A 14,135-nucleotide genomic window follows, 5' to 3' on the forward strand; every position below is an offset into this window, starting at 1 on the left:
AGCCAACCTAAAGGCAGGACCTCCTGGGGCCTCGGAACCTTCCCTCGCCCAGGGTTTTCCTACTTCAGTCTCCTTTCTGTCTGCCTGCACCCATAACCACTTGCCGATTTATTTACTGTGTCTTTAAAATGCTGGCACGTGTATTTGATTCCTCAACGTATTGTCTGGGTTACATTTTTTAAAACATTTTTATAAATAGAACCGTAACTAGATATTTTCTTCTGTGACTTGCACTTCTCCTACAGTGTGTTCCTGAGATTCATCTGTGTCAATGTGTGTTGCTGTCATTCATTTATTTGTAGTGATATTTTTTTTATTAATTCTGCTGGCAGTGATCCCAGGGATGACTTCCTGCTTTTTGCTATTTTGAACAGTGCTGCTGTGACCGTTCTTATAACTCTCGTCTGGTGCAGGGAGATGCATTTTTTTCCAGTTCATCACTTTGACCAAATTGATACCAAGGTGGATTTGTTTTTGATGAAATTGCTTCTCCTCAAATTTCCTGGAACCCCGTGGCAGTTGCTAGGTTGGGGGGCCTGGGGCTGGGGGCGGATTTGAAGGGACAGGGAAACGCCCTGACCTTGAGCTGGTGGTCTCCCCAGCAAAGGGAGCTGGGATCGTGTTCTGGGGACACAGCCATGGGAAGGCCTTAGGGGTCCCGGCATCCCGACTACTCCTCCTGGTGCTTCCACTTGTCAATTCCTGCCGTGCCCTCACGACCCACACCGGCCCGCTGCTGTCCCTTCCAGATGCATACGCCCATTCCTGCAGGATTTGTCTCCTCTCGGCTCCAAGCAAAGTTTTATTTTGATGCCAGGATAGTGATTGAGAGCAGGGGCTCTGGTGCCTTAGCCTGTCGTTTACTCGCTGTGGGCTTTCCCTCTCTAAGCCTCAGGGCCCTCATCTGTGTAATGGGGACACTTCCAGAACCTGCCCCAAGGGGTGCTGTGAAGACTGGAGGGGCGTGTTGATGTTAAGCGCCTGGTACACAGTGGCCACTTAACAAACAGTGGCCATTATTCCTGCCAGGCCCTCTTCCCCACCTGACCTGCTCATTCACAGACTAACTGGGAAAGACCTGATCCCTTCCCTTAGGGGCACCCCCTGTCCCCTTCCAAAAGGTTGGAACTTTGACAAGAGGTGAGCTTTCTCTTCTAGGTACCTGCAAACCTTATGTCATTTGAATAAGTCTCTGCAGGACTTGGCGTGACTTCAGAGGCTTCTGGGAGCCCAGCCTGGGACTGGTGGCGAAGTGCATGTCCTGGGCACGGGCTTTTGGCCAGGGTGCTGGGTGACTCACAGCCGGACTCATGGGGACTCGGCCTGCGGCCTCACGGTCCAGCGGGCTCTGCCAGTGCAGCGTCCACCTACACCAATCCCCAGCGACTCTCATGACACTCATTCTTCAGCGCCACCCCGCAGGGCCGTGGCTGGGCCCCAGACTGTGCACCCCACCACCCTCCCTCTCTGGGCCCTCGTCCGTCCACCAACTGCTGCTTCGATCAGAGAGCATCCGGCCCATGTTGGGTCCCCCGTGCTTCCTCCCGGACAAGAGTGGACAGAGTTCACCTGCATGAGGGGCCAGAGAGAAGGAACAGACTATGGAGTTGGCTTTTTATACCCCAAGTGCACGGGGTCGCTCGCCCACAGGGCTGCCTCAGATTTTGTACAACCCCCCCCAAGCGTCCTCTGCGTGTGTGTGCCGTGTACGTGTGCGAGTGAGTGTGAACTCTTCAAGAAACATGCATTTTGGCACAAGACGTGTGACATCACACCCTTCATTCGCTTTGAGGCCCTGCTTTCACCTTACGTGATAGCCTTGTCCACCGAGGAAGGTCAGAGTGAGAGCCCAGATTCCTATGTTAAGGGTCCCTTGCATTCTTTTACTGTAAACAAACAATGCCTTAAATTGTGTCTTGTTTTCTGTTCCTATGGGTGCTATTCATCTGGAAGGCCTGCTGTCTGGGCCCCCGGGTCCCCTCCCGGCCTTGTTGCTGTTGGCTCTTCTGAGACAGGACCCGGCTTTAGGACTGTGGACTGGGCTGGCCTGCTCGCTTCCTCCCACCCCTCTCCTGCAGGGTCTGAAAGCCCTTGTCTTCTCACCCCTGGACCATGCCAGAGGGGGAAATTGTGACACTTTCTCCCAGCTTCCTCAGAAGCACTCGGAGGCCGCCACGCTCACAGAGAACGGCTGCGCAGAAGCCCCTGTGCACCAGCCTCTCCCCGCAGGCCAAGGCTTTGCTCCCATCATCTACTGCCAGGGCGGGGCCCGCTGGGATTCCTGGTTACACTGGGGAGCTGAGTGACACTGAGGCCTTAAGCTCCCCCCAATCTTGCCCCCAAACGCAGTCACCAGCAAGTTCTCCACATCCAAGTCCAAGGGCACAATTGTCAATGATTATGGTGACCAGAGAGCAAAGCCCTGGGGAGTGAATGGTCCCAGCTCTGCATTCAGTTAAGAGCTCTTCACATGAACAATGTCCTTTTATCTGTCACTGTTTGTCTTTTTAGTGACTTTTATTTTGCACAAATACATTTTTATTCAAAATAATGAATAAAAGTTAGCTTTATTTACGGTAGCTTTATCACCAGAGCTTCTCTCTCCCCTTCCCTAATCTGGGTGTCCAAATTCTGAGAAGGAAACCCTGAAATGGTTTTCTGAGTTCCCTGGGTCCTCGTTGCTATCATGGTTTCAGAGCTCACACTGACCAGACATCAAACCACCCTTAAGAGTTTCTGGGCGAGATGCTTCAAAACAACATCTTACCCAGTAAACAGTGTTGGTAAATTTAAAAACTACCAAAGGACCCACCACTGTCTTTTGAGCAAATGGTGACAACTTTTCTGAAAATTCTAATGAATCGGTGAGGAAAGTAGTTGCCATCAGCGTCTTATTTTATGGTTGAGCCTTAGTGTGCTCAGTAACTAGCCCTTCTGTGGAGCAAAGTCTTGAATACTTCTGTGCCGGGAGAGACTCCAGATGGTAAATTGGTGCCGTCCAACCTTAGCTGTGAGCGCTCCGCCCACCGGCACACAGACGGGGTCCGGATGCGCACACCTAATTCATACCAATGACTACTCAGATTAGCATCTAGAGGCTGAAAGAAAACACCAAACACTCCAACACCTCTCACTAGAACCATTCAGGTCAACGCTTTAACCTACATTGAATCTGCTTCTGCCGGTTAATATTTTTTAAGTCTTAAGTTTGGATGGAAGCGTTAAGACTGGAAAATCAGCCACGGACTTTCCTTGGGTTTCTCCACTCTTCAACTGTCCTGGCTCTTCTCACATGAAATGCTACAGATGTCAATCCAAAACACTCAGAATTTCAGGCTCCACTAAATCAGATCATTTTCTGCGCTTTATAAAATTTCTTCCTCTCTCACAAATGTTTCCTTCTGAGCTGAATTTGAAATAGCACAATTGTAATTGTTTTCCAAATGTCTTCTCACCCATTGAGACGGATCCCACATCCCCTCCTAGAAACATTCTTAGCTTGGATTTTTGAAGAATCTGCTTAGACCTTGTTGGCAAAGGCCTTCAGAACTGGTAAGAACCTTGAACATACCAGAAAAGTCCTGGAGACAGGCTGAAAGGTGCCTGGGCTCTCCCAGCAGGGGCACGGGGCCAAACACGTAAGTGCAGATTGTCTTCTCAGCATTGGTTTGTCTCTCAAGCAGCAGGTGAGAAGGTCCTCAGGCTGGGACAGAAGAGACCAGGCACAAACCCCAAAAGGAAGAAATCCATGGGTGGATTCTCACCCTGGAGGGAAACGTTTCTAGTTTTTGCTTCTTGACTGTCCATAATGCACAAATGTTTGTGAAACCATTGAAGGTGATATGTCTTACATGCATGTGCTGAGGTTTTTTTTTTTTTTTTTGAGCAAATAGATCACGGCACCCCAGAATGAAAATTGCAGACTGCTTTCTACAAATTGTGGAATAGGTAGTTGGTAGCATTACAATGCCCCAAGAACAGCTCATCTACCTCTCCCTGGGAATAATTTTCGCCCCTCTCGGTTGGAATGTGTCTTATAACTCAAGGTCAGCCAAGTGCATTCTAACAACTGAAATGCTTCATGGAGGATTGATTCAGTGGAGAGCAGTAGACATAATATTCTGAGTGTGCCCAGTGAGAGAGTGTGGCCTCCCTTTCTTTCCCTGAAGAAGCCCATACATCACCCATTTGTGGAACCTAAAGCGGAAGATACTTGAAGGCATTCTGTTTAGGAAAGAACCCACTCTCTTGCCAACTGAATTTATAAAGCATTATTTTCCTTACCAAGATGGCCAGTATTTCTTTCATTATCTTCCTCTCCCACCTCCCAAGCCCAAGATGTGTATCTTTCAGGATGCCATTTTACAAGTGGAAAACAATCCATGAAAATGGGAAGCCTTTCGCAAGGGAGGTCTGATTTCATTCCACAGGTGGGGTCTACAGCTCTACACCCACATTACTGATGCTCATAACAAGGTGAACATTGCTAAAAACACAACCTAACTTATTTTGTGTGACTTCATGAATGACTTCAATCAGCCCTACATCGTACTGACGTGTTGGGTGATTTCATATATTAAAAAGAAAAAAAAAAACCTACAAGAATCTCTTTGAAATAACATTCTCTGCACAAAACCACTCATTCGTTCATTCATTCATTCACTCACATCTCTAGTGAGTGCTTCCTGTGTGCCAGGCTCTACCAGGGATATACTGTAAATGGCTGAGAACAAGCAGACCCAATCCTTGCCCTCGCGGAGCTGACCACTCAACGAACAAATAATCCTCAACATGGCATCTCCTCTGGCAAGACCCTGCCTCTCTCCTAACACTGGGTTAAACACCCTGCGCAGATTCCTCCAGAAAGGTTTCAAAATGCTCAACGGACTGGACAGCCTCTTGCTCTGCGAGTTCGGTTGCAACGAGAACTAGATGGAGTCGTCGTCCTAGAGGCTGGTTGGCGCAGAACACCCAGGCACAGGGCTACGGCTGGGCATGCCGAGGACTCTTGAGGTGGAATGAGAGAGAAGGGTCGGAATATTCACAGTATTTACTTCAGAGGATTTTTGGTTTTAAATTTCACGGTTAGATGCAAGTACAGCATGAGCGAGAGCTGCATTTTTGGGGCGTTGAGAACTTGTACCACGGACCACGTTGGAGTCCCGTGTTGCACAAGTGTGTGTATACTGTGTGCAGCCCCCAAATCCCTTTTTGCAGCAGCAACGTGATGGGTCATCTGTCTGTTCTCTAATCATTAATCTCTTTTTTTTCATTTCTGAATGACTGTGACCATTCAGTAATGAAATATTAGTAATTAATTTATTAGTATGGTATGATCTTTAATAAATTTCGTGCCAAAATGCATGGTTTTTCAATTAGCATTCAAAATGTTGCGTAGAGAGTAGTTTTCAATTTCTTATGTATCCTGCAAAGTAAGTTGAAAATCAGTTTCTACATTTTAATTCGTTTCTTGTTAAATCTGTTGCGCTCTCCTGGGCTGTCTTTTTTCTTTTCTTTCCCCCCAGCGGAACCCCTGCATGCAGTTGTGTAAGGACTTTCTCTAATTCTTGTGAATTGTCTCACCCGCAATAACCACTGAACATCAGCCCCCTGTGGGATTCTTTAGATTTTTGGTGAAGTATTTTGTTACCTCAGTCTTGTATCAAGTTGCTGTATTTTTCAGCTTGTTACACTGATAATAATTGTTTCACTAATTAAATACTTTAATGTACAAACATCTTTGTTTACTTTGAAATTAAATGTGTTTTCCAATGAACACTGCTCAATTTATTAATCACGCGCATTCACTTAGCAAACCATTGCTGTTGCCAGATACAGACACGAAGGAGGTCTGGGGCACTCAGAGCCCTGCTCAGAGGTTACTAGAACGTGAATAACATATGGGAGCAGTGCCCTCAGGAAAGGGCAGAGTCAGTGCTTTGGGCACACGGAGAGAGGAAGGTGGGGGATCTGGGGAGGGGACAGGGGCATTTGGGGATTCATTTCAGAGATTGCTGAACACATGGAGGACGGGGGAGGCAGGAAGACAGAAAGGAGAAGGAGAAGGAGCAGGATGAAGTTGGGAAAAGCAGCCAACCCAGTCTCACTGAGCGAAGGATTTTGGGGAGGTAATGGGATCCAGGTCTGAAAAGATACATAAGGGGGAGTTGAGGATATTAGGCAAAAACCAGAAGCCCCCCGTAGATTGCTTAAGAAAAGGGGGGCTGTCTTGCAAGCCTGTCTCATGGAAACACGTGGGAGGACCAAAGTGGGGTCTCGGGGGGGGGGGGTTGGAAGGAAAAGTGGAAAGCCGCCTACATCTTTCTCCCCTTCATTCTCCATGCAGATTGGCTTCTCTGCTGGAATGTGCAGCAGCAAAGGAGTCCAGACATTACAGTGAGAGCAGCAGGAAAGTCATGAGACGGTGTGTGCCAGTGACACGATCCAAACTGATCACGGGAGCCCCAGCCCTGCCTGCCTCAGTTTCCCAGTTAGTGGCTTCCAAAGCGGCAGTGGCTGATTCTCCAAGCACAGGCTCCCACACACACTCCTCAGTCTCTGCTCCACCACCCCAGCACAGCCACACCTCCCTCGCCACGACAAGCCCTGACTGCTGAGGGGCCCCGAGCTTACCTCCTCGTGATTTAGACGGCACAGTGACCTCCAACTTTACCAGGTAGGGTCGCTGCTCTCAGCCCCAGTGCCGTGCGCAAGGGCTCTGAGACAGATGCATCTGACTTGGAGAGGAGGTGAGGACGGTGGTGTATGGGAGTTGTCACATAGCTGCAAAGTGTTCATCACATCCGGTCAAAACTTGAACCCACAACTCGTCCCCTGCAAAATTCCAGCCCCTCATCCTCATTGCCGTCAGGCGCCACAAACGGCCACCAGGAGACAGCAGTACCACCACTTAAAGGATGGAGATCCGCGAGTTAACGCAGACTACGGTAGAAAGGTTATTTAGCCTTGAGGGCAGGTATCTTACCCCTGCGCCTGGCGGGCGTTGGCCGGAGCTCCAGCGCAGGTGAGGCGGAGTGGGCGGGGCCGCTGGCGTGGGCGGGGCCGTGTCGCAGGCTGAGCCCCGCCCAGGACGGGGTTGAAGGCAGAAGGAGTGAACGGGCCCTCAGACTCGAGACTTTAGAGAGAAAAGGGGGGGCCGTGCCGGTGAGCGGGGGTGTAGGGAAGGGCGGCCCCCAGAGGGACGCGGCTACTAGAAACGGCCTGGTGGTACTGAGGTGTGGAGGGACGACGCTCTACGGAGCCGACCCTTGGGGTGGGGGCAAAGGCCACGCGAGAACTTAGCGCAGGAGTAGGTGGGCGGGGCCTGGGGCTGGGCTGAGGGGAACGGAGCGGGAGGGGCGGGGCCTTGGGCCCGACCGAGCTGAGGACAGGGTGAGCGGTTTGGGTGTGTTGGCCCGACGGAGGTGAGGAGAGCCCGCACCCGGGACTCTGTGGGGCCGCCGTGGAAAGGGCGTGGCTGGAGCTTGAGGCCGGGGCGGGACGTTGACCCGGCTGAGGAGCGCGGGGAGAGCAGGGCTGAAGTTCGGGGCGGGGGCGGGGCGGGACCTAAGCCTGGTTTGGGAGCTCGGGTGGGTGGAGCTGAAGTTCGGGGCGGGGTCGGGGCGGGATCTGGACCGGGCTGCCGGTCACGGAATGGGCTGGACTGAAGTTCGGGGTGGGGCAGGGGCGGGGCCTGGGCCCGGCGGAGGCGCGCGGGGCGGGGCATGGGCTGCGGCGTGCGAGCCGAGCGTCCCGCCGAGCCCCGCCGAGGCCCGAGCCCACCCGAGTGCGCCCGAGCCCGCGGCCCCCGCCCGGGGCGATGGAGCCGGAGCCCGGCGGGGCGGCCGCTGCGCTTCTGCGGCAGAAGAGGGCGGCGCTGCGGCGCAGGGGGTGCAGCTTTGAGAGCCCCAGGTACAGCGGCTGGGGAGGGGTGCGGCCGGGAGGGAGGAAGCGGGGACCCGGCCACGTGGTGGGTGGGGGGCACCCTGGGGGGACCAAGGGCTGCGAGACCCTGGTGTGGGGAGGGGTCGCTGGCGGGGGGGGGGTGGTCTGAAGGGATCCGGCCAGGAGCCAGGGCCAAGCGGCCGGGGGTCGAGGGGTTCTGGGCCGCCCGAGCGGCAGGTGCGGGAGGGGGGTCGCCCCAGAGAAGAACCAGCGAGCGTCTGAAATCCAGACCCGACGAGACGCCCCCCAAGCGTCGGTGCTGAGGCAGGCCCCGAGCAGAGCCGGGCTCCGGGCGGAATTCGGGCTGTGGAGAATGTGCCGTGCCGCCTCTTATAAAATGCTCAAGGACAAGGTTGGGAGATAGTCCCCTGAAGTCCCGGGGAGGTCTGCCTCCTGCGGGAGCCTCTCTGCGCTGCCCCAGGACCCAGGCCAGCCCCAGCCTCCCCAGCCTGGCTCTGTAGGTAACGCACACCTGCTGCCTCACAGCCCCGCCCATTCTCGTGCGGTGTGGCCCCCAACACGCCCGGCCCCTGGTGCCCCTCTGACCCGCCGCCGCCGCCGCCTTTCCTCTGCAGGGGGAGCCGTCCCGACCCCCCCTTGTTTGGCCTGGGGAACTCTCCTGTAACTGTCCTGTTCCGTTCCTTCTCCTCCCTGGACCCTTGGTCCACTGACACGCCTTCCACCCGCTCTGCTCTGCCAGACTCATTCCCTCAGCGGGCATTTTCTTAACTCGGAGCGCCTTCTCCCGCTCCAGCCTCGCTGAAGTCGGCCCTGCCCTTTTCCGGGCCCCCCGGCCTCTTCTAGATGACTCCAGTAGCCTCGCAACTAGACTTTATCCTTCCACCTCTCAGATCCACATCCTCACTGGCTGCTGGAGGGGTCTAACCAAGACCCCCCTCTCCAGAACTCTCTGTCTCCCACAGCAGTGATGGGGACTGGGGTGGGGGGACATGAAGAAAGATACGAGGTGGGACTCCGGTCCCCACTGAGGCGGAAAAGAAGAATCAACAGCTAGGCTGACAAACCAGGATCCTTAATGTGAGGTGGGAGGCCCTGGCACAGCCTGCCCCCTCCCCCTCACCCCAAGCGAGTGTGAGCGTCATGAGGATAGGGACCATCGCAGTCATGTTCACTGCTCTGTCCCCAGAGCCTGCCTCAGGCCTGGCCCATCACAGACAGTTACTATCTATTGAATGAATAAATGCCTGACCAGCTGGTCGTTCTTTCCCTATGCTGTGCCTTTCTCTCATCAGTGCCTTTGCTCTAGAAGAGTCTTTTTTTTACTCTTTGGGTAACGCCTGCCCCCTCCTCCTCTGGGAAGTCTTCCCCGAATCCCAGGCTGAGCTCTGTGCTGTATCAGTAATCTGTGTAATCTATCTGCTATCCCACAAACGCTGTGTGTAATTACCTGGATAACAAGTCTCCCCCACTAGTCTGGGAGAACCAGGCAAATCGCTTTCTGTCCTTGTGGTGCTTACACTTGCTGTTGGAACACGAAGGAAAAAAAAATGTACCAAAAGATGAGGCTGAAGAGATGAGCCAAAAGCTGGATCCAGGCCTGAGGTAGAACATTTAGGTCAGCGCTGTCCAACAGAACTTTCTGCAATGATGGGAACATTCTGTGATCTGTGTGGTCGGATACTGCAGCCACTGGCTACCTGTGACTACTGAGCACTTGAAATATGGCTGGTGCAACTAAGGAACTGAGTTTTAAGTTTTACTTGACTTTCATTGATTTGAATTAAGTAGCCACATGTGACTAACGTCTATGCCATTGGACAGTGCCGGTTTAGAATACTTTTCTCTTCCTCTGACTTCTCATTTTTACCACCCAGTCCCTTGTCTTCATGACCTCACACCTGAAAGACTACATGATTTCTTCAGAGGTTTTCTTCTCTATTTAACGCTCTATGACAATATCGGGTCAACCTTAGAAATAATGATTACCAGTTTTCTGATTGTAAAAATAACTTATGTTTGTTGCACTACAATTCATTTAGCCCATTTTTTCTTTGTTACCATACATGCAGTGTTTTACCAGTTTTTCACTCTTACTAAGGACACAGTGAATCCATGTGTATTAGTCTGTGCATAAAGAGGTAATCATTTCCTTAAGGTAAGTTTATAGAAGTGATGGAAATGATTGGATCCAAGGAAAGGGATGTTTTCAAGGCTTCTGAAGCATAATGTCAAATTGCCCACCAGAAAGTCGTGCCATTTAACAGTTCTCCCAAAACCACGTACGTGTGCCTGTTTTTCCCACCCACAATGCGAGGCATTATCATCTGTAAAGTGGCCCCTGGTTTTAATTTGAATTTATTTGTGTGGTAGCGAGGTGAAACTTTTTTTCTCATATTTAGGTATAATTTGTACTTCTTTTTAAAATGAAATACATTTGCATGCACTTTGTCTATTTTCCTTTGCAATGTTTATCTTTTCCTTATTGAAGCACGTTATTTTTTTTTTTTTAATTTTTTTTTCAACGTTTATTTATTTTTGGGACAGAGAGAGACAGAGCATGAACGGGGGAGGGGCAGAGAGAGAGGGAGACACAGAATCTGAAACAGGCTCCAGGCTCCGAGCCATCAGCCCAGAGCCCGACGCGGGGCTCGAACTCACAGACTGCGAGATCGTGACCTGGCTGAAGTCGGACGCTTAACCGACTGCGCCACCCAGGCGCCCCTGAAGCACGTTATTAAGGAAATTAATTTTTTTTTTTTTGGTCAAATATGTAGCACATTTTTTTGCAGTTCATTATTTGCCTTTTAACTTCATGATGTTTTTTGATAAAGTTTTTGTTATTCTAAAAAATTTAGTCAAATATATTTATTCCTCCTGTGTATGCTTAATTAGAAAATAATTTGCTAACTTGAAACAGATGCTCATCTACAATTTCTCTTATTTTTGTTGCTTAAAAAAATATTCCTCGGCAGGGCGCCTGGGTGGCTCAGTCGGTTGAGCTTCTGACTCTTGACTTCAGCTCAGGTCATGATCCCAGAGTCATGGGATTGAGCCCCGACTCTGGCTCCGCACTGAGCATGGAGCCTGTTTGAGATATTCTCCCTTTCTCTCTCTCTCTCTCTCTCTCTCTCTCTCTCTCTCTCTCTCTCTCTCTCTCAAAAAATTCCTCTTTGATTCATTAATCCAATTATGTCACTTTTAAGGGAAACTATTAACAGCTGGCTTGTATTGGGTTGACAGAATGGACAATTAGGGCCGTGGGAAGAAACATCACCTGTGATATATCTTAACCACATGAGTGTGTGGGTCCTTACAGCAGGCCTATTGTTCCAGAAAGTTCAGGGTGGTGATGGGGTGTGGAGGTGCTTAGAAGGCTCTGCCGGTGATTCTGACGGGCCACCAGGGATGAGAGCCTCAGCCTCACTTGTGAGCATGCTGCCAGATTCGCCTCCCTGACTCCAAAGTCCTCAATTACTCCTCATTTCCTGTTGTGCAGAAAGTTTAAATGCCACCATCTAGTGTATAGGGCCTTTCAGAATCTGGTTTAACCATATTTACTCAATCATCTTGTTGACATCGGGAAAAAAAGCATTACTTTCAAAATGGCAACTGTCTTTGCTAAATATCCTGTGTCAGCTCTGTTCACTGGCAGGCGGACACAGTCCGTGATGAATGTAAAGGAGGAAGGTATGGCCCAGGCGTTAGGCATCCAGCCAGGTGGCGATGAGAAAGACCAGCTGGGAAATGTGGAGGCCAGAGGGCAAGACACTTAGGCTGTTAAACCCCTCGCCCTGGATGTGTTTGTTCTCATTTTCTAGGAAGGCGTATCAGATTGTGTTCAAGAACGAGGGCTTTAGAGTGAGACACGCCTGGGTTCAAGTTTCTGTCTTTTCGGTTGTCCTGTGTGTGGCCTTGGCCAAGTTGCTTAACCCTCTGACCTTTGGTTAACCCATTTGTGAAATGGCGGTAACACCTATCTTACAGTTCTGATGTCGGCTTTAAGTGAACTGATTTATGCAAAGCACTAAAAACAGCATCTGGCACAGAGCATTACTAAATGGCAACTGTTATGGACAAAAATGATTAACATTTATATGCAAGTTCTCAACCTTTCCCTTCCTCTTGCCTCATTAAAATTCTAGCTTTATTTAATTTCTCCTCCTCCCCTACCCTCAGAGCAAGGTCCTGCCTTGCTTTTTTGCATTTTTGAGCTGCAGATTTAGGAAGAGAGGGATTGAGGAGGACACTAGACACACAGGGCAGTGGTGAAAACTGGCTGATAAAAAACTTTCAGGGGGTGTTTAGAGGGGAGAGGTACAGAAACTCACCCACCTTGTATGAGGGAGACTAACAGGTCTCCCTCTTGTTTTCGTGGCTCAAAGATGTATTTTAAGAAATATATCTATTGTCTTTTGTGACTTTGTGGTGATCGAGAAATACATTTGATGAACCAGAGTTATTTTAAGTGACTCTATTGCTTTACTATCATTTTGGCTGCAACACTTCATGGAGCCGAACCACACGTGAGCCACAGTATTAGGGTTACTAACGTGTAGGATTGAATTTGAAAGGCAGATTCTAAAGGTCAAAGACTTTCAACAACGCATCACTTGAGTTAGCCTCTCAGCGGTTCTTCAAGTGTGGTCTCTGGACCTACGGCATCAACTTGTTAGAGATGCAGATTCTTTTTTTTTTTTTTTTTTTTTTTAATTTTTTTTTTCAACGTTTATTTATTTTTGGGACAGAGAGAGACAGAGCATGAACGGGGGAGGGGCAGAGAGAGAGGGAGACACAGAATCGGAAACAGGCTCCAGGCTCCGAGCCATCAGCCCAGAGCCTGACGCGGGGCTCGAACTCACGGACTGCGAGATCGTGACCTGGCTGAAGTCGGACGCCTAACCGACTGCGCCACCCAGGCGCCCCTAGAGATGCAGATTCTTAAGCCCAACCTCAAATGTGCTGAATCAGAATCTCTGGGGATGGGGCTCAGGAAACTGTATTTGGGAACCAGGCTCTCTTGTCCAAATACGGTGGTTCTCAAACCGAACATATATGAGAATCACTAGGAGGACTTCTCAGAACAGTTCTTGGGACCCACCCCCACAGATTCTGATTCACTAGGTCTGGGTGGGTCTATCAATTGTATTATTTCTTTGTTGTTGTTGTTAATGTTTATTTATTTATTTTTGAGGGAGGGGGGTAAGCCGGAGGGCAGGGGGCGGGGGGGCGCAGAGAGAGAGGGAGACACAGAATCCAAAGCAGGCTCCAGGCTCCGAGCTGTCAGCACAGAGCCCGACGTGGGGCCCAAACTCACAAACCCTGAGATCATGACTGAGGCGAACAGAGGCCCAACCGACTGAGCCACCCAGGCACCTCCTATGAATTATATTTCTAACAAGTTTACAGTACTACGGGTCCAGGGATAGATTTTGGAAACCACCCTGCTAGGTCCCTGCCGGAATTTTTTTTTTTTTTTAACAACAGACTTCACAGCTGATCACCTTCTGCTTATTACGTCTAAGGTCAAGGAGCCCACTACTGCGAGCTTTTTTGTTATTGGCCAACTCTATGACCTTTCCTTAATAATGAAGTCAAAGCTTGCCTCATTATGTTTACCACGAATCATTCACGATTCTGCTTCCATAGCTACTTGCAGCAACAATGCCTGTGGCTCTGATGTCAGGTAAAAAGTGATGGCTTGGATGGTGGGGTGCAGACTCAGTGGTCAACTGGTTCTTACTCCTTTCTGGCTACCCCGGTGTGATCATCAAGCAGTTCTTCTGTAGCCGCAAGCAGGATTAGTAACGCATCGCATCTTTTCTGATGGGCGCCTTACCGGTTGTTAATTTTTCTTTTTGGTTCATGCAATTGCAACATTCTGGAGTAAACCAAGCAAGCTTTGGGATAGGACAGACCCAGGTGCTCAAATCCATAGGCTTTCTTCATTTTCTGGGTTGACTTTGTTTTCCAGGTCTTTCCGCATTTAGGCAAAGAAAGTTAACCATTTTGGGTTTAACTTTCTTTTTTTTAATTAATTTTTTAAATGTTTATTTATATTAGAGAGAGAGTGAGACAGAGGGCGAGTGGGAAAGGAGCAGAGAGAAAGAGGAGACACGGAATCCAAAGCAGGCTCCAGGCTCCGAGCTGTCAGCACAGAGCCCAACGCAGGGCTCGAGCCCACCGACTGCAAGATCATGACCTGACCCAAAGTCTGACAGTTAACCAACTGA

The 14,135-nt window shown here is 50.2% G+C and overlaps 2 protein-coding genes and 1 long non-coding RNA gene across 6 annotated transcripts in view; 2 read left to right on the top strand and 1 right to left on the bottom strand.

Moving 5' to 3' along the window:
• RALGPS1 (Ral GEF with PH domain and SH3 binding motif 1) overlaps nucleotides 1-5,776 on the top strand; it is a 275,337-nt gene extending 269,561 nt beyond the window's left edge. For all 4 annotated transcript variants that reach the window (XM_043566967.1, XM_043566963.1, XM_043566964.1 and 1 more), the window contains one exon: nucleotides 1,159-5,776. In XM_043566967.1, the coding sequence (XP_043422902.1) occupies nucleotides 1,159-1,188 (30 nt within the window). In that variant the 3' untranslated portion in view covers nucleotides 1,189-5,776. The remainder of the gene's footprint in view (nucleotides 1-1,158) is intronic.
• Nucleotides 5,125-7,564, bottom strand: LOC122475214. The gene is made up of 3 exons (XR_006295115.1): nucleotides 6,986-7,564; nucleotides 6,634-6,783; nucleotides 5,125-6,144 (listed from the first exon to the last, which is right to left on the bottom strand). It is a non-coding gene; the product is annotated as an uncharacterized LOC122475214 (long non-coding RNA).
• Nucleotides 7,565-7,750: 186 nt separating this feature from the next.
• The window catches only part of GARNL3 (GTPase activating Rap/RanGAP domain like 3), a 149,294-nt gene continuing 142,909 nt past the window's right edge, over nucleotides 7,751-14,135 (top strand). The window contains exon 1 of the mRNA XM_043566978.1: nucleotides 7,751-7,911. Within this exon, the coding sequence (XP_043422913.1) occupies nucleotides 7,820-7,911 (92 nt within the window). The 5' untranslated portion in view covers nucleotides 7,751-7,819. The remainder of the gene's footprint in view (nucleotides 7,912-14,135) is intronic.

Source organism: Prionailurus bengalensis, chromosome D4, assembly GCF_016509475.1.
Source record: "Prionailurus bengalensis isolate Pbe53 chromosome D4, Fcat_Pben_1.1_paternal_pri, whole genome shotgun sequence".
Classification (NCBI taxonomy): domain Eukaryota; kingdom Metazoa; phylum Chordata; class Mammalia; order Carnivora; family Felidae; genus Prionailurus; species Prionailurus bengalensis.